Below are 19985 nucleotides of genomic sequence, written 5' to 3'. Positions count from 1 at the left end.
CAGAGGGAGGAGTGAGGGGGACATCAGACCCTATCCCAGAGATCTTGGAAGAACCCCATTTCTCAACATCATTTACACCAGATGCCAATCACCAGACTCACTGTGCAGCAGCAGCTCCCCGGCCTTCTACCTCTGCCCATGCGTCTACCAAGTCACTCCCTAGCTCGGTTTAATCATGCCAATTTCCCACCATAGCCTTGATTTTATTGTTTTCTGTGGCGGAGCACGCCTCTGCTCTGAACACCATCTCCCATTAGGTTGGGGGGAGCAGCACCCATCATCATTATGTGGTCTTGGATCCAGAGATCCTCATTATCCTGAACAAGAGTTGGGGGGACTTCACCTAAGCTGAGAAGCTGGAATCAGGACAGAGTCACCAGCTTGTCTCTTGCAAGCACTGGATCTGATGACATGTACACCTGGGGCCATCAAGGGGGATGGCGGTTGGGGTGGGTGTCCACTCCCATTGGGCACAAGCAAAGCAAAGAAAGCCACTCTGCAAAGAGAAAAGAATGGGCCAGGTGTGGTGGCTCACACCTGTAATCCCAGCACTTTGGGAGGCCGAAGTGGGTGGATCACCTGAGTTCAGGAGTTCAAGACCAGCCTGACCAACATGGTGAAACCCTGTCTCTACTAAATATACAAAAATCAGTGGGGTGTGGTGGTGTGCACCGGTAGTCCCAGCTACTCGGGAGGCTGAGGCAGGACAATCACTTGAACCCAGGAGGCAGAGGTTGCAGTGAGCTGAGATCGTGCCACTGCACTCCAGCCTGGGTGACACAGTGAGACTCCATCTCAAAAAATAATAATAAATGAAGAGAAAAGAAGGAAGCAGACACGGGAGAGGAGAGCAGAGACAGAGACCAAGAAGAGAGGCGGGAGGGAGGAAGAGGGAAGCCAATCTATCTCGGGCACTCCTCCCTAGGCTATCTCCAACGCCTGGCTGCCTTTTCTACCCCAGGGTTCCAAGCAACCCTCCCAACACCCCTTTTCTGCTGAAACCACCTCCGGAGGGGTTTGAGGCTTGGGGCCAAGAACCCTAAGTGAGCAGCTCGAACATCCCACCCCATTCCACCTGGCTTCCTGGAGTGAGAGAGCTGGCCAAGTCCCCACCCTGCGGGCCCCAGACTGTTATCCACCCTCTTGCCTGGACTGCTTCCTCTTCTACCTCCCCACCTTTCAAGGCCCGACCCACACCCTTCCCATCCCTGATGGCGCCCCTCCCTGCTCCTCGCTGTCCTCACACTTGGCTGTGAGTTAATCTCCAGCCTGAACAGAGGTCAGCTGAGGGCCTCTCTGCACCTCATCCCTCCCACTCCCCAGTTCCTAGGCTTTGCGTGGTAAGTGCCTAATAGGAGAAGGTAGGTACCTGTGGCCACAGGACCCCAGCAAAGCCTTCTAACGGGACTTACTGGCCCAGCCACGAGCTCAGCTTTTGCTATCTTCCTACCGATGTCTGGTCCACACACTGGCCACCTGCCAGGTGTGTGATGTGCATACCCACAGCCAGGGCCCTGGCTGGCTGCCCACCAGCAGGGAGGATGAGGGGCACTGCCCTGCCCAGTAAAAGGGTCCTTTATTTCCACGTTAAACAGAATCAGTCTGTGCTGCTGCCCTACCCCTGCCCCTGTCAGGGAAGCCGTGGGTAGGGGCTGGGCCTGCAGAGGCATCTGTCTTCCCAATGCCAAGGCCTTGAGGTCTGCTGGAAGAGGGGAGGGGTGCCAAGAGGAAATGCCGAGGAGTCCTGGGCTCGAGGGCCTGGCCATAGGGCAATTCCCAGGCAGGACAGACTGGAAAGGCAGCCAGGCTTCCACACCCTTGTGACCTCCTGCATGACAAGTGGTGCTGCAGGGCTGGTTTGGGAAGCATCAATTAAAGGTCAGCTGGGTTGCTGGGGGCACAAAGTGGTGCTCCTGAGGGCCTGAGCCCCCTGACCTAGGTGCTCTTGGGCTGGCTCTTGGGATCGATCACAGGCTAAAGTGGGTACAGGCCACCTGTACCCTCAAGTGTGGGCCATTCCCTCAGGGCATCTGGTGCAGTCCCGGGACCCTGAGAGGGAAGCATCCGGTGAATCCAGTGACACCCCCACCAGAGTAGGCCTTGCTCTAGCCAGACTAGCAGGCTTGGCCATGGCCTCAGGGCTCTCTGGGCCTCAGGTTCCACTGCTGAGAACCCTCCCAGAATCTTGCATTTCTTGGCCTGTTGGTCTCCTGGCTGTGTCGAGCTGTGGGGTGTACATGCAGGGATGGATGTCAGGCAGCTGTCATGAAACAGCGCAGCCAGCTCTGGAACTAGGGGCTTCGGCTCTTGCTGACCCCTTGATCTCTGCAGATCTGCTGAGATCTCCCTGTGTGGAGAGAATGGATGTTTGCACCCCAGGGTATCTCCTGTAACAACCTGCCCAGAATCCAGAGGGTGCCTAGCGCACAGGTAGCTCTCCCAGCAGCTGCAGACTGTCATGTGTGTGTGGACAGTAAGCTGTGGACTGGATGGACTGGACTTGAAAACGTGTGGGTCATACACAGACATGCACCCTCGCGTGTGTATGTGTTATTGACGTCGGGGCGTGCCTATTTATGCATGTGCAGGGGTGGGAGTGATGCCCAGGTGAATTGACTGCGTACACTCAGTCCTCTGGCAGGGAAGAAGCCACAGACAGACTCAGCAAGGAGTGTGACTATTCGCTTGGGAGCGAGTCCACAGCAGCCAGCTCCAGGGTGTGCCGGTGTGGGCACACCTGTGGGGTAGCGTCCAAGCCCCGGGTCATGTAAACAGCCGGTGGGGGTGTGTGCTGGGGGTCTGGGCAGCCCTCACTGCCAGCTGGCACAGTTCTCAGGCAGGCTGTGCAGAATGGCCTCCAGGTTCTGTTTGTCGGCACGGATCTCAGCGAGGCCGCTCTCAAAGTCCTGGATCTGCAGCTCCTGCTGCTCAGATTCCTGCTCCAACAGCCTCAGTTTTCTCTGCAGGCCCCCCTGGGAGCCCAGCTGCAGCCTCAGGCGTTCCAGTGCCAACTGAGTCTCATTCAGGGCCTGGGCTGGGGCTTGATGGGCATCCAGCGACCCTGCCGTGGGGCACAAACAGCCTTACTGTGAGCTGGCAGCCCTGCAGGCCCCAGGGCACCCCCCATCCCCGAGCCTCTCCTCAGCTCAGGCCTCCCAGGATTCCAACGGCCTGCCACCCACCAGGGAAAGACAGGGACCCGGAGGCTGTGAGGTGGCTGAGGGCCCATGCCTCCCAATGGGCCCATGGAAAGTCTGGAACATCCCCCTAGGTAGTACATTTTTGTTGATAGTTTTACTACTATTGTTTAAAAAAAAAAATGAAGGCCTTAGGTGAGTCCTCTCTGAGTCTCAGTTTTCTCATCTACGAAACAGCACGTGAGAGAGGCCCCTGAGATTTTCGCCAGCTGGAATGTGCTGGCTCAATTCACTGACAGCACACATTTACAGACGCTGCCTGTGTGCCTGGATGTGGGCAGCCCCTGCGGTAAATCACAGGGTCTCTGGCTTTAGAGCAAGAGGCTGGGAGGCAGCTGAAGCAAGGACTGCAGGCCTGGAAGGCAGGCAGCGGGGTCTTAGCTCTGGCCCTGCATGTCTTCGCTCTGCTCCCTGGGCTTAAGGACTTCTCGGTATCTCCCCAAGCATCAACCCTAATCCTAACCCTAACCCTGGGGCCAGGTGATGACAGCCTGCAATCCAGCACTTTGGGAGGCCGAGGTGGGTGGGTCAACTGAGGTTGGGAGTTTGAGACCAGCCTGACCAACTGGAGAAACCCCGTCTCTACTAAAAAATACAAAATTAGCCAGGTGTGGTGGCACATGCCTGTAATTCCAGCTACTTGGGAGACTGAGGCAGGAGAATCGCTTGAACCTGGGAAGTGGAGGTTGTGGTGAGCCGAGATTGTGCCACTGCACACGAGCCTGGGCAACAAGAGCAAAACTCTGTCTCAAAAAAAAAAAGAACCATAGCAATGGTTATGGAGTTGAATCTGCAGGCTTACTCTCTCATCTAGTCCTTGTTACCTTGTCACTAAGTGTAACATTTAACTGAAAGACACAGTTCAGCCAGGTGGGAGAGTGATGGGAATGAGGTAAGTCCCAAGTGGCTTCTTCCTCCTTTTTTTTTTTTTTGAGACAGAGTCTCACTCTGTTACCCAGGCTGGAGTGCTGTGGCACAATGTCAGCGCACTGCAACCTCCGCCTCCTGGGTTCAAGTGACTCTCCTGCCTCAACCTCTGAGTAGCTGGGATTATAGGCCTGCACCACTACGCCTGGCTAATTTTTGTATTTATTTGTTTATTGAGACAGAGTCTCACTCTATTGCCCAGGCTGGATGGAGTGCAGTGGTGTGATCTCAGCTTAATGTAGCCTCCGCCTCTTGGGTTCAAGCAATTCTCCTGCTTCAGCCTCCCGAGTATCTAGGATTACAGGCACCCAATTAATATTTTGTATTTTTAGTAGAAACAGGTTTCACCATGTTGGCCAGACTGGTCTCGAACTCCTGACCTCAGGTGATCTGCCTGCCTTGGTCTCCCGAAGTGCTGGGATTACAGGAGTGAGCCACTGCATCCAGTCACAAGTGGCTGCTTCTAACCCCACAGAATTCCACTGGGCCCCATGGCTCCCTGAAGCCCTGGATTTCCTGTGCAAGCAGCTGTAAGCCCCAAGCAAGGGTGCAAGAGAAGGCAGAGGGGAGCCCAGGCCCTGCTGATCTGGGCAGACCTCAGAAGGCCCCACTGCCCACAGCCAAGTCCAAACAGCTTGGCCTTCAAAGAGATTCAGAAATGAGTTACAGGCCCCACTCTACCTGCCCAGGCCGCCTAGGGCTCCTGGAGCAGGGGCCAGGTATGTGCTGTTTATTCTGCATCCCCATGTGAAGCACAGGGCTGACACAGAGTGACAAGTGAATGAATGACAGTGACAATGCAGCAATGGTTGAAGAGAGTGTCTGCTCCATGAAAGGGCATTGGGTGTCAACTAATGGCTACCTGCATGCACTCTGAGTCACTCGGACTCACAGATGAGCCACGGCTTCCCCACCGATTGGCTGTGGGACCCTGGGCACATTATCTAACCTCTCTGTGCTAGGCTGGGTGTAGTGGCTCTCTCTCATAATCCTAGCACTTTGGGAACCTGAGGTGGGAGTATCCCTTGAGGCCAGGAGTTCAACACCAGCTTGGTTAACATAAGGAGACACTGTCTCTACAAAAAACAAACAAAAATAAAAAATAAAAATAAACTCTCCACACCTCAGTTTCCTCATCTGCAAAATGGCAAAAGAGTAACTGTCCCTGCATTAAAAAATTAGTATGAAAATTCTGTAAGATGACATGTGTGAATAGCTTGGTGTGGGCCTGGTGTCCAAAGTACCAAGCATAGCAATTCTCTCTTATTATGAATGATAATTGAAAATGCATGCTGCCACAGGTGAATCTTGATGACTTTCTGCTAAGTGAAATAAGTCAGTCAAAAGAGAAAAATAAGGCTGGGCATGGTGGCTCGTGCTTGTGATCCCAGCACTTTGGGAGGCCAAGGCAGGAGGATCACTTGAGTCCAGGAGTTCAAGACCAGCCTGGGCAACATAGGGAACATATGTTTTTGTCTTAACAACAAAAATTAGCAGGGTATGGTGGTATGTGCCTGTGGTCCCAGCTATTTTGAAGACTGAAGTGAAGGATCGCTTGAGCCCAGGAGTCTGAGGCTGCAGTGAGCCACGACTGCGCCACTGCACTCCAGCCTGGGCAACAGAGTAAGATCCTGTCTCTAAAAAAATTTTTTTAAAGTACAAATACTGCGCCGGGCGCGGTGGCTCAAGCCTGTAATCCCAGCACTTTGGGAGGCCGAGGCGGGTGGATCACGAGGTCAAGAGATCGAGGCCATCCTGGTCAAAGTGGTGAAACCCCGTCTCTACTAAAGATACAAAAAAAAAAAAAAATTAGCTGGGCATGGTGGCGCGTGCCTGTAATCCCAGCTACTCAGGAGGCTGAGGCAGGAGAATTGCCTGAACCCAGGAGGCGGAGGTTGCGGTGAGCCGAGATCGAGCCATTGCACTCCAGCCTGGGTAACAAAAGCGAAACTCCGTCTCAAAAAAAAAAAAAAGTACAAATACTGTATGATTCCAGTTATATGAGATCCCCAAAGTAGTCAAATTCTTTTTTTGAGACAGAGTCTCATTCAGTTGCCCAGGCTGGAGTGCAGTAGCGCGATCTTGGATCACTGCAACCTCCACCTCCCAGGTTAAAGAGATTCTCCTGCCTCAGCATTCTGCGTAGCTGAGATTACAAGTGTGTGCCACCATGCCTGGCTTTTTTTTTTTTTTTTTTTTTGTATTTTTAGAAGAGACAGGCTTTTACCATATTCATTAGGCTGGTCTCAAACTCTTGATCTCAAATGATCCACCTGCCTTGGCCTCTCAAAGTGCTGGGATTACAGGCATGAGCCACCACACCTGGCCCAGAGTAGTCAAATTCACAGAGACAAAAGTAGAATGGTGGCTGCCGGGGCTGGGGGAGGGAAATGGGGAGTTAGTGTTTCTGGAGGACAGAGCTTCAGCTAGAGATGCTGAAAGACCTCTAAAGATGGGTAGTGGTGATGACAGAACAGCAGTGAATGTACTTAATGCTGCTGAACTGTGCACTTCAAAATGGTTAAGACAGAAAATACTGGCCAGGCGCAGTGCCTCACGCCTGTAATCCCAGCACTTTGGGAAGCTGAGGCAGGTAGATCATGAGGTCAGGAGATTGAGACCCTGACCTCAACCTCCTGGTGAAACCCTCTCTCTACTAAAAATACAAAAAATTAGCTGGGCATGGTGGCGTGTGCCTGTAATCCCAGCTGCTCGGGAGGCTGAGGCAGGAGAATTGCTTTAACATGGGAGGCGGAGGTTGCGGTGAGCCGAGATCACACCACTGCACTCCAGCCTAGGTGACAGATCAAGACTCTGTCTGGAAGAAGAAAATATTATGTGTCTTTTAAAATTTGAAAAACCACATGCTGTTCTTTTCAGCTCAACTGCCCCGTCTGCTGTCTCTGCAACACCGGGCTTCTGGGACCTTCATGCCTTGGGAGGTGCTGTTCCCTTCATTCAAATCCCTCCGTGCTAAGGCCCATCTTGAATCTGACCTTCTTCCTACAAGCTGCTATTTCCTCACTCTTAACATACACCATGCACTGTGGTAAGCGCTTTCTTTTTTTTTTTTTTGACACGGAGTTTCGCTCTTGTTACCCAGGCTGGAGTGCAATGGCGTGATCTTGGCTCACCGCAACCTCCGCCTCCTGGGTTCAGGCAATTCTCATGCCTCAGCCTCCTGAGTAGCTGGGATTACAGGCACGCACCACCGTGCCCAGATAATTTTTTGTATTTTTAGTAGAGACGGGGTTTGACCAGGATGGTCTCGATCTCTTGACCTCGTGATCTACCCACCTCGGCCTGCCAAAGTGCTGGGATTACAGGCTGTGGTAAGCGCTTTCTAAATCACCCCATGGGGACTCCCATTTTCCAGATGGGGGATCTGAGGCTCATAGAGGTGAAGTGACTCACCCAAGGTCTAATGGCCAAAGAAGGGACAGAGCCAGACCTGAATCTTGGACTGATTCCAAACCAGCGCCTGACGCCACACTTGCTGCCGTGACAGTCCTTCTTCTGAGCCCTCAGCCCCCGAGGGCTGACCTGCTCACCCTGTGCCTGTAGGTGTTCTTGCCAATGGTGAGTTTTCTGTGTGCCCCCCTGCTCTGCCTCCAAGAATACAGGTCTCTGGAGGCACAAAGATTTACTTAAAGTGAACTCACTTTTAGCCACCAATCTCGTCTCACATGGCATAGAGGCCTGGACGTGGTTACAAACGCTTGTGACTGAACATAAAGATGGGGCCATGGGAAGCATGGAGGTAAGGACAGGGAGGAAATCTTCCCCAGGACTGGAGCTCACAGGAAGATCCTAGAGGTGCCCCAGGGACCCAGGGGTTCAGGGCCTAGCCCTGAGGTCTCCTTACCCAGCCTGGCAAGCAGCTCTGACAGGGCCTCGATGTCCTTCTCCAGGGAGATGCGTGATTCCTGGATCTGCTGTTCCATCTCACTCAGCCCAGCACCCACCTTCCAGAGGGAGGAGGGAGAAACAGCTTGAGTGGCGCCCCCACCCTTGCTGCCGGGGGCAGGAGGTGATGGGGTGGGGGCCCTGGCACACATACCCGTTCAGCTTCCTCCAGCTCCTGTCTGCGTGCTTCGGATGCCAGCACCTGCCGGGATGCCTGTTGGAGCATGGCTTGGGTCTGACTGGTAAGCCGGCCGGCACGGCGGTGCCCCTGTTTCCCCTCCCTCAGCAAGGCCTTGGTGAGCTATGGGGTGGGCGGCAGTGGAGGGAGAAGAGGTCAGTGCAGTTAGTCCTTTTGCAGGTAAATAGCTCTTAGGGCAAGAATGCCAAGCAGTCGCCTGTACCAGGCAGATCCTTCATGCATGCATGCAACAAACGTACTGAATGCAGGCTGGGTACTGGGCACAGCGCAGACTGCTGGATACCACCTGTTTCCCTCAGGAGGAGAAATTCCAACTATTTTACAGATGAGGAAACAGAGGCACAGGGGGTTGGAGGGGCTGGCCAAAGCCCAAGTGGCATGAGAAGAAGTCAAGCCTGGGGACCCCGAATGCAAACCCGGCACATTCTCCAGGCACCATAAAGACGGGACCCCGACTGCAAATCCGTCATAAAGACATAAAGACAGTTTGCTTGGTGTGTGAGCAACAGAGCCAGCAACAGAGCTGGGGAGTCACACACTCATTAGAATTTGTCACCAATTTTAGGCTGGGTGCAGTGGCATACACCTGTAATCCCAGCACTTTGGGAGAGCAAGGGGATGGATCACCTGAGGTCAGGAGATCGAGACCATCCTGGCCAACATGGTGAAACCCCGTCTCTACTAAAAATACAAAATTAGCTGGGTGTGGTGCTGCATGCCTGTACTCCCAGCTACCTGGGAGGCTGAGGCAGGAGAATCGCTGGAACCCAGGAGGTGGAGTTTGCAGTGAGCCGAGATCATGCCATTGTACTCCAGTCTGGGCGACGGATCAAGACTCCATCTCAAAAAAAAAAGAGATTAAGCCAGGTGCAGTGGCTCATGCCTGTAATCCCAGTACTTTGGGGGGCCAAGGCAGGTGGATTACCTTAGGTCAGGAGTTCAAGACCACCTGGTCAACATGGTGAAACCCTGCTCTACTAAAAATACAAAACTTAGCCGGGTATGGTGGAGCACACCTATAATCCCAGCCACTCTGGAAGCTGAGGTAAGAGAATCACTTGAATCCAGGAGGCAGAGGTTGCAGTGAACTGAGATCGCGCCACTGTGCTCTAGTCTGGGCCACAGAATAAGACTGTCTTAAAAAATTATAGAAACAGGCCGGGTGCGGTGGCTCACGCCTGTAATCTCAGCACTTTGGGAGGCCGAGGCAGGTGGATCACAAGGTCAAGAGATTGAAACCATCCTGGCCAACATGGTGAAACCCCCTCTCTACTAAAAAATACAAAAATTAGCTGGGCATGGTGATGTGCGCCTGTAGTCCCAGCTACTCGGGAGGCTGAGGCAGGAGAATTGCTTGAACCTGGAAGGCAGAGGTTGCAGTGAGCTGAGATCATGTCACTGTACTCTAACATGGTGCCTGGTGACAGAGCAAGACTGTCTCAAAAAAAAAATTACAGAAACAAAAAAATTAAAAACAGAAAGGCAGGTAAAATAAATAAATGCAAACTTAAAGATAACAAAAGAGAAAAGAAAAACCTAGAAGTTTGGGTGTGAGTCCTGGTTAAGTCCATGAGCCTGGCTGTGCCTCAGTGTCCTCACCTGTGCAATGGGACAGCAATGACACCTATTTCATGAGGAACCCACAGGCGCACTCCCCTGGAGTCCCTGAGCTAAGTGCTTGGGCCCACTGAGCAGTGAGTGAGTGCGGAGGAGTCAGCATGGATATCGGGAAGGGGTCCACGGAAAGGTGGTCCCTCCGGAAGGCAAGAGGCCACTGTTGTCACAGCCACTGCCCTGACCTTGGCATTGTCCTTGGCCAACACCTCTGCTTCTCTGCCCTTCTTCTTGGCACTGGAGGAAAGAGGGGCCGCGTTTCCCAGCATCCTCTCCGCCTGCTTGGTCTTCTTTCTTGTGTCTGCAAGCAGCCTGTCCCTGACAGAGTCTGCCTTCCTCTGCAGAGCCATCTGGTCCTTGGGCCGAGGAAACTGCAGCTTCATTCCTGCAAACCCGGCTGAGGCTGGGTCAGGAGAACTGGGCTCATGCCTCCGGCTCCTCCCAGGCAGCCGCTGGCAGAGCTGTCTGGCTGGCCACAGACCCTTGGACAATGAGTGGAGGTTTGAGGTGCATGAAAGCTGCGTATCACCTTCTCATACTTCTCCAGGAGAAAACAAAAGCAAGTGAGACACAGACATACTGCTTGGGGAATTTCCAGATGCATATTCTATGAGGATGTCTATTACATGGTCGATGCTGGGGCCAGTGGTGGGGGCTAGCACAGTCCATGGCTCAGTCCACTCAGCTCAGCATTTTCATGTATCGCCTATGTCTAAACAAGGCTTTGAGGCAGTGTATAGTGACCGGTAAATCAACAAATGGATCCTTACCATGGAAAACCAAGAGTCCGATGTAACTGGAGGGATGAGGAAGGACGGAGGAGGAGGGAAAAGTGTCTGAAACTCTCGATAATGACGTTGCAGGAACCAAATGTTCTATTGACCTCTGAGCTCTCAAGCAACCAACACAAAAAGGGAAATACTACAATTCTCTCTCTCTCTTTTTTAAATACAAAGTCCCATTCTGTCGCCCAGTGGAGAGATCTCGGCTCACTGCAACCTCTGCCTCCCAGGTTCAAGCGATTCTCCTGCCTCCGTCTCCTGAGTAGCTGGGATTATAAGCGCAACCACCATGCCTGGCTAATATATATATTTTCTGTATTTTTAGTAGAGATGGGGTTTTACCACATTGGCCAGGCTGATCTCAAACTCCTGGCTTCAAGTGATCCACCCACCTTGGTTTCCCAAAGTGCTGGGATTATGGGTGTGAGCTACCACACCTGGCCAAAATGTTACAATTTCCATAGATTTTATTATCCAATAAGAAGCAGTTTTCTTCTTTGTAAACAAAGAGGCTATTTCCTCTGCTTTCAGATACAATTCTAAGGAAAATTTAGTTAGGTGCCATGGCTCACACCTGTAATCCCAGCTACTCTGGAGGCTGAAGCAGGAGGATCAGGCCAGGAGTTTGAAACCAGCCTAGGAAGCAGTGAGACCTCATCTCTACAGAAAGAAAAAAGTTTAGCTGGGCACGGTGGCACACACCTATAGACAGCGACTCAGGAGACTGAGGTGGAAGGACCACTTGAGGTCAGGAGTTGAGGCTAGAGTGAGCGATGATTGCACCACCGAACTCCAGCCTGGGTGACAGAGTGAGACCCCAACTCAAAAAATCATTCTAAAGGAAGTTTATCATCAAAAGAACTGATTACAGGCTGGGCACAGTGGCTCACGCCTGTAATTCCAGCACTTTGGGAGGCTGAGGTGGGCAGATCACTGGAGGTCAGGAGTTCAAAACCAGTCTAGCCAACTTGGTGAAACCCCATCTCTACTAAAAATACAAAAAAAAAAAAAAAAAAAAAAAAGCCAGGTGTGGTGGTGGGGTGCCTGTAATCGCAGCTACTCAGGAGGTTGAGACAGGAGAATTGCCTGAACCTGGGAGGAAGAGGTTGCGGTGAGCTGAGATCACGCCACTGCACTCCAGCCTTAGCAACAGAGCAAGACGCCATCTCAAAAAAAAAAAAAAAACAGTACTGCTTACAGTAGACAAAGTCAATTTTTAAAAAGAACGAGGTCTTCTAATCTTTGGGGCATCGTATTACGGAACTGTCCTATCCAGAAATTAGATCTGCTTTGCTCCTTATACGCAAAATCGGTGTTTCTCAGCATGTCTTCTACGGAGCCCTAATTCTCCACGATGTTAATAAACATTAGAGGGAAATATCAATTAAGTTTAAAGTGAAGCAGGTTTCTGTATTACAGGCCTTCTCAGAGCCTTCAATATTCTCAAGTGTTCTCTGTAAGACCTCAAGAGGATGCGGCAGTGAGAGACAGTTCCTAAACGTATTTGATCACAAACCCTCTCCTGGCAGAGTGTATCATAGGCCAGGAGACCCCGGGCCACACCCTGGGGAAGACTGCTCCACAGTTCACTTCAGGAATTTTCCTTTTATCCTAAGCAGCAACTGAGCACAGGCCAACTGGTGGTAAGAGGGGGTGTCTCTAAAATGGGATGGGAATGGGGAAAAGAGCGTGGGGTTAGAGGTTTGAGGTTAGCCCTCCTGTGGAATATGGGAGCTGTGGAAGGAAATTTCCATCTGCTACACACAAAAGCTTTCTCGTTCTCAGACCCCAACAATGAGAAGGTGACACTTTGTAAAGCAGCAAGCCCCCATGGTTGGAGCTAAGCAAGTTGAGAGTGATGGGTCCACTGCCAGGTGTGAGATTTGCAGCAGATGACTTTAAGACCTCTTATCATTCTAAAGTTCAAAGATGCTAACATTCTGTCATTATGAATCGTTGAATGTACCTTTTTCTAAATATGATTCTAGCTGCTTAAACACACGTGGCCACACCTTCCCCATAGGAGGCTCCCGAAAGGTGGGTGACTAGGGCTTCAAGCCACCAGGAAGATGGGTATCAGGAGGCACGGACCAGCCCACTCGCTGCCCCGGAGGGGCTGGGTCCACACCTAGAGCTCCATCTCTTCTGGGCTGTGGGCAGGGTTGGGAGGGAGGCCACAGAACTGAGACAATAGCAGAAGGCTGGCTTCTGGCCTCAGACCCTAAGAGACATCTGGGGGTTCAGAGTGCGCTCCTGCCTTATCCAGCCCGCTGGATAAGGAGCCACAAATAAGGGTGAGGGGGCTTCTGTCAGGAGCAAATTGGATATCACAGAAGCCCATCACACAGGCTGACACTTGCAGAATCGTAATATTTGCTGGCTTCTATTCCCAGCTCAGCTCTGACCCAGGGATGAATAGCAATTCCTTTCCACAGTCTACCCGTCTGCAAAATGGGGGCACTTGGGCCTATTTTCCTAGAGCTCAGGAAAGGCCTGGACTGGTATGAACCCATAGCCCCTTCTAAAGAGAAACTCCACCCTTCCCATAGCCCCAGCTCAGCACTGGACCAGGACAGCCATATTTGTACCAGGTAACTAACTGGACCCTGGGCCAGAGCGGACTTGACCTGGGTGGGCAGCCAACAACGTCAGAGTCTCCTCCTTCTGGGTCTTGAGGACTCTGCATGTGGTCTGATGACCCAGGGGTGTACGGGAGAGCCACATGGGCAAGTCCTAGGTGAGTGGTCTATGAGAGGGGGCGGGATCCTGAGAGGTGGAGGGAACAGTCCACTTGGCTTAATGAAGCCCACAAGACCAGACTCCTGTCCCCTGAGAGGCTGCCCTGGCCGAGGCAACAGCTGACTGGCTGTCAGGGGCATTTGTGTATCACAGAGCCTAGTGGTCAGCCGGACACACGTACCTTCCAGGTCAGCCAGCAGAGTCCTGGCTCCCATGACGGTCACTGTGGCGGCCTGGACTGACGAGGAAGCCTGGGTCAGGGCGGCTCTGGCCTCCTGGTGCAGCTGGAGAAAGATGAGAAGAGGCTGGGCGCTGGCTCCATAGGAGCAGTGCCTGGGGGCAGCTCAGCGGGCACCAAACCACATATACGGGTGCCCAAAACATCACTAAATCCTCGACTCTGGGTCACACTGTCCACCAGGAGCACTTGATCTGTGTTATTACACAAAAGTTGAAGGCTGACCATCTCCCAAGCAGACACCTGTTCCACTAAAACTGGAACACCTGTTCCTGAGGAAAACTGGAACGCTAGAATTAAAGGAACGAGAGCACCTGTTCTATTAGCCAGGCACAGGGGCTCATGCCTGTAATCCCAGCACTTTGGGAGACTGAGGCGGGCAGATCACTTGAGGTCAGGAGTTCGAGACCAGCCTGGCCAACATGGGGAAACCCTGTTTCTACTAAAAATACCAAAAAATAAATAAATAAAAATTAGCTAGGCATGGTGGTGCATGCCTGTAATCCCAGCTACTTGGGAGGCTGAGGCAGGAGGATGGCTTGAATCTGGGAGGCGGAGGTTGTAGTGAGCCAAGATCGAGCCACTGTACTCCAGCCTGGGTGGCATCAAGAATCCATCTCAAAAAAAAGAACACTGCTTTATCTCAGCAAGTGGATTCGAAAATCACAACCAATCTGTTTATGATACCACCTTCATTTATGGAAACTCAGTTTGTTCCTCACTGCCACTCAACAGGACTAGATACACTTAAAGAATTTGGGTTTGGGCCGGGTGCGGTGGCTCAAGCCTGTAATCCCAGCACTTTGGGAGGCCGAGGCAGGTGGATCACAAGGTCAAGAGATTGAGACCATCCCGGTCAACATGGTGAAACCCCATCTCTACTAAAAATACAAAAAATTAGCTAGGCATGGTGGCACGTGCCTATAATCCCAGCTACTCAGGAGGCTGAGGCAGAAGAATTGCCTGAACCCAGGAGGCGGAGGTTGCGGTGAGCCGAGATCGCGCCATTGCACTCCAGCCTGGGTAACAAGAGTGAAACTCCATCTCAAAAAAAAAAAAAAAAAAAAAGAATTTGGGTTTGATGAATGAAATGAATGAATGAGTAAACATGTGCTTCACCCACACAGGGGAATATGACTGAGCCTTAAAAAGGGAGGAAGTCTAGATCCAGGCTGCAGTGCAGGTGAACCCTGAGAAGATTATGCTAGCAGGAGGAAGCCTGACACAATCAATACATATCACATGATTCCGTTTCTGCGAAAAAGAGCTGGACGGAGGAAATCTACAGAGACAGAAAGCAGACTCAGGCCTCAGGAGGGGAAGTGAGGAGTGACTGCTGAGTGGGCATGGGTTTCTGTTACGGGTGGTGAAATGTTCCGAAACTAGACACGTGGAAGTGGCACAACATTGCCAGTGTACTAAAAGCCACTGAATCCAAAATGGGTAACTGTGTGCCCTGTGAATGCCACTGTCATAAGAATGAATAAGTACCAGAGTTTGAGGAGCCACCTAGCACTGCCTCAGCCCTATTGTGATTGCTGTGGGGCTGGGCATCAGTACACACTGGGGCCTGGCTATGACTCCTGGGGAAGTCACTGCTCCTCCTGGCATCCTCACCCTGGATGAGGGAGTGGAGCACATCCGCAGGTGCTGCCCCGGGGCCCCAGCACAGCCAAGCTCCCTAGGTAATTGCCGGGCACCAGGCTCAGCCCTTCAGATACATTCTCCCACATCACAGACGGCCCCCTTATCCTGTCTTTAAAAGGAGTGGAAGCCAGACTTCCATTCTTGCTTCTGTAATCCTACCACTTTGGGAGGCTGAGGAGGGTGGATCACCTGAGATCAGGAGTTCAGCCTAACCAGCATGGTGAAACCGCATCTCTACTAAAAATACAAAAAATAGCTGAGTGGTGGTGTGAACCTGTAATCCCAGCTACTCAGGAGGCTGAAGCAGGAGAATTGCTCCCTGAACCTGGGAGGCGGAGGTTGCAGGAGCTAGGACCCTGCCATGCACTCTAGCCGGGTCGACAAAGTAAGACTACATCTCAAAAAAAAAAAAAAAATGGGGCTGAGTGTGGTGGCTCACGCTTATAACCCCAGCACTTTGGGAGACTGAGGCAGGTGGATCGCTTGAGGTCAGGAGTTCAAGACCAGCCTGGCCAACATGGTAAAACCCTGTCTCTACTAAAAATACAAAAAAGAAAAATAGCTAGGTATGGTGATGCACGCTTGTAGTCCCAGTTACCCTGGAGGCTGACACAGGGGAATCATTTGAACTGGGAGACAAAGGTTGCAGTGAGCCGAGATCGCGCCATTGCACCACTGCACTCCAGCCTGGGCAATAGAGCGAGACTCTGTTTCAAAACCAGAACCAAAACCAAACAAAAATATCTAGAGAATGAACTAATGAATCGAGGCGTGAGGAGAACTACCCCAGGATGGCGGGTGGCCCAGGTGCTGCTGCTGCTGTCCTCTGTCTGTCTGTCCATCGCCTCTTCTCTAGGTATTAGGGTCCCCTCTCCTGCCTCAGGCTGTGTGTTTTGCAGGAGGTACCAGAGGGATGGAAAGAGCTACTTCTGTCTCTGCCCTTCTCCCTCCTGCAACCCTGACCCCAGATCACCTTTAGGGTAGCCCCAACCTCTCCCAGGCTCCCTGCTTCAGAGCACAAGAGCTGACCTGTGTGAGGGGCTCTGTTTTCTGCAGCACCACCTGGGCAGCAGCCTGGGTGGTTCGGGCAGCCTCGGTGGCCAGGTGCTGTCTTGATGCAACTGTCTTCTCCAGGGCTCTTGCCTTCAGGCCCAGGTCTTCAACCCTCGACTTCTGAGGCTGCAGGGAGACAATGGGCTCAGCAGGAAGGGTAAACGCTACTTGCGGGGGAGGTGCCCTGCTGGGCTGAGGCCGCAAGTCTGCTCCTGGCTGCCAGGACTGAATCCAAGCCCCCTGAAAACCTGGTGAGCCTACCTGATGCCCCAGGTAGCTCAGAAGCCCCAGGGGCAGGAATGGCAGGGGTGAGGCTTTGCGTGGACCCCAGGAGGCAGAGGGGTGAGGGCAAGAGGAGCCAGGCTGGGGACCCCTCCCTTGAGGCTCAGATAACAGCTCTACCAACTTCTAGCTGCATGGCCTCCAGTGACTGAGCTAGCCTCCCTGACCCACACTGCCTCCCTACAGAGCGAGAATGCCTCCCCAGCTCCACAGTCCTGAACTAAGATCTGGGGGCTGGGTGGTGTCAGAATGCAGAATCTTCCAGACTTTAGGGAAGAACTATGCAGGTCCTACATAGGATCTAATACCCTCAGGGGTGTCGGAAGCAGAACCTGGGCTCAAATGCACTAACAGCTGTGTATTACTCGTCACATGGAATGGGAGAAGCAAAGACCTCAAATAGGTGGCTTCGGGCATCAATCCGCGTCAGCATTTGTCCCAAAGGCATTTGTATACGCTGAGTTCTTTTTTTTTTTGAGACAAAGTCTGGCTCTGTTGCCAGGCTGGAGTGTAGTGGCGCCATCTCAGCTAAATGCAACCTCCACTTCCTGGGTTCGACCAATTCTCCTGCCTCAGCCTCCCGAGTAGCTGGAACTGCAGGTGCATGCCACCATGCCCGGATAATTTTTTGTATTTTTAGTAGAGACAGGGTTTCACTGTGTTGGCCAGGATGGTCTCGATCTCCTGACCTTGTGATCCACCTGCCTCAGCCTCCCAAAGTGCTGGGATTACAGGTGTGAGCCACTGCACCCGGCCATAAGCTGATTTCTTTAACTTTCAGTTTCTGAGTTTTTTAGGATTTCAGGGTTATTGAATTGATATGATGGACCCGATTCATGCAGAGGTGATGAGTATAAGGTGACAGGCACAGAGGGGCCGGCCAGCTACCTCGTGCATAGCTCCTGAATCTGTCCAGCTCCCACGGAAGGAGCTCTGAAATAACCTAGTGGGGACTTCCATGTGACAGACTGAGGCTCAGGGAGGGAAAGTCCTCGGCCGAGGTCACAGAGCAGGAGTGGCAGAGCTGGGATCGCATCCCAGGTCTGTCTGATGTCATTGCTAATGTCACTGTAACGGGAAGAGGCCTCTACCTTGATATTATCAACAACAGAGAATGGTAGAGCTCCACCCCGTAGTAGTTTATATCGTTTGACTTGGCTGCAATATAGTTAGAAAGGAGCCACAGCCCTGCCTCTGCCTGGGCCCCAACAGTTTCTCCAGCTGCTATAATTTTATTTTATTTTTTGAGATGGAGTCTTGCTCTGTCACCCATGCTGGCATGCAATGGTCCAATCTTGGCTCACAGCAGCCTCTGCCTCCCAGGTTCAAGAGATTCTTCTGCCTCAGCCTCTCCAGTAGCTGGGATTACAGGTATACACCACCACACTTGGCTAATTTTTGTATTTTTGGTAGAGATGGGGTTTCACTATGTTGGCTAGGCTGATCTCAAACTCCTGACCTCAGGTGATCCATCCGCCCCGGTCTCCCAAAGTGCTGGGATTACAGATGTAAGCCACCGTACCCAGCTCCCAGCTTCTATAATAGATCCCCCCCAAACAGATCTCTGAGGACAACTGAGCTGACCAACGCTCCCAGGGCAGCCAGTGAGGCCAGGTGCAGGGCTGTATCTGCGCCAACTTGCTGTATGGTGGCCAGCACGCTTTCCGCTTCAGGCAGCACCTCTGCCACAGCCATGCCCAGGGCTTTCTGGGACGCCTGGACCTCCTGGTACCTGGGAGGAAACAGAGGCCGTGGAGCCGGAGGCACGACTGGCCCTCCCCGCCCCTGTCTGGGCCCCAGCCCGGAGCCCTTGGTTTGCAAAGGCCTCTGCCAACTTCCCAAGCAGAGCAGCCCTCTGCAGGGCTTGCACAGCTGCCTTGGAAAGTAGCCGCTCTCTGCAGCTTTCAAATGAGCCAGACGGGCTGTGAAAGGGCCACATTCTTGTTCCTGCATCACTCAGTTCAGGCACACTTTGCTGAAAGGGCTCTGCTTGGTTTCCACTCAAGAATCACATGTTTTCAAATGTTTAGCTCTTCTGGGTGAATGGCGAAGAGGAAAATGCCTGGTGAAGTGGGGAGCGCAGCGGCCCCAGCCCTGGTCCTGCCTCAGCCATGCCCTCCCCAGGGACGTTGGGCATGTCCTCACCACTGATGAATGGAGGGCCCTGGGCTGCAGAACGTGTGTGTCCTTTTGCCCTGACCGCCTGTGTCTATAACCAACCAGCTAGGATGGGTTTTCCATCCTGACCAGCTGTCCACACGCTGCCCCACCCATTCCTCCCTGACAAGGGCACTGCTGGGGTGGAGCCCCCTGGCTTCCCTTCCATCCCCTCCCACTTTTTAGAGAGCCAGTGCCCTGCCCCTGGGTGGCTCATGTGACTGGCTCAGGGCTGGACACCCGATCTAAGCAGAGTCAATCCCATTCTCATTTAGAAACGCTCAGCAAGATGCTGGGGAGTGTCCACAGACCTTTAAACTGAGAGGGACAGAGGGGGTCACCAAAGCAGAGAAGCAAAGATGCCTGGTCTGCAGAGGTAGAGAAAGAAGCTGGTGCCATGGAGGAGCTCAGAGGAGCTGCCCTGGGCTGGGGTGCAGGGCTGGGGGGCTCAGGGGATGCTGCAGAGGGAGAGCGAGGGGTCTGCCGCTCTGGGTTCTGGTTCTTGCCCCTTCTCTTGAGAGGCTGAGTTGCACCCGCTAGGCACAAGTGGTTACTGTGACTCACCATTGAGTGTGCCCAAGACCCCATGGCCCCACTCTGAGTGGGATGCAGACCTAAGACACCCCAGACACCAATGACAAAGAACACTGGGACTCAAGGGAGCCGGTTCTGGAAGGAGCCGCTGTCGGTTCTGGCCAAGCCCTGTCGGCTCCAGGAGGCCAACGCCAAGCTTCTAGCCACACCTGGGGGGCCTCACCTGTCCTCCAGGTCCCGCTGGGTCTCCAGGGCCACCCTTCCCTCCAGCAGACTCTGGAGAAGCATGTAGCTGGTGTTGGAGGCAAGCAGGGCTCTCCGAGCAGTGGCTGTGATCTTGGCAGCGGCGTCTCTGTGGCTGTGTGAGGACACCCACTTCACCGTCAGCAAGGGCTCACACAGAAGGGGCCCAGGACCAGAACTACACCCCCTATGACCCAGGCCTCCTGCTTCCCCAAACAGAGGACAGCCACAAAGATGGGGGCTCCTTTTCTACCCTTCTGTGTCACACACTTTAAAGACTGATAGGAAGGGTACTCCAAGCCTGTTCCTGTTACATGGAGTTTGTGACTGTTGTGTTGACATAAGGATTAATAGGACCTTTCTTTTTTTTTTTGAGATGGAGTCTCTGTTGCCCAGGCTGGAGTGCAGTGGTGTGATCTCAGCTCACTGCAACCTCCCGCTCCCAGGTTCAAGTGATTCTCCTGCCT

The 19985-nt window shown here is 52.8% G+C and overlaps 1 protein-coding gene across 4 annotated transcripts in view; it reads right to left on the bottom strand.

The window, feature by feature from the left end:
- Window positions 1–1557: 1557 nt before the first annotated feature.
- Window positions 1558–19985, bottom strand: part of LAMC3 (laminin subunit gamma 3) — an 81667-nt gene continuing 63239 nt past the window's right edge. The window contains exons 21-28 of one of the 4 annotated variants that reach the window (XM_035260621.3): window positions 19499–19633; window positions 18169–18316; window positions 16279–16428; window positions 13546–13648; window positions 10029–10246; window positions 8185–8331; window positions 7990–8089; window positions 1558–3061 (exon numbers count right to left, since the gene is read on the bottom strand). In XM_035260621.3, coding sequence (XP_035116512.2) covers window positions 2811–3061; window positions 7990–8089; window positions 8185–8331; window positions 10029–10246; window positions 13546–13648; window positions 16279–16428; window positions 18169–18316; window positions 19499–19633 — 1252 coding nt within the window. In that variant the 3' untranslated portion in view covers window positions 1558–2810. Of the gene's footprint in view, window positions 3062–3810; window positions 3941–7989; window positions 8090–8184; window positions 8332–10028; window positions 10247–13545; window positions 13649–16278; window positions 16429–18168; window positions 18317–19498; window positions 19634–19985 lie in introns of those variants that run through there. The other 3 variants (XM_035260626.3, XM_054237163.2, XM_078329829.1) reach the window with 3 other exon arrangements.

Source organism: Callithrix jacchus, chromosome 1 (assembly GCF_049354715.1).
Source record: "Callithrix jacchus isolate 240 chromosome 1, calJac240_pri, whole genome shotgun sequence".
Taxonomy (NCBI): Eukaryota; Metazoa; Chordata; class Mammalia; order Primates; family Cebidae; genus Callithrix; species Callithrix jacchus.
Note: the sequence above shows the minus strand (reverse complement) of the source record. Positions and strands in the feature narration are given on the sequence as shown.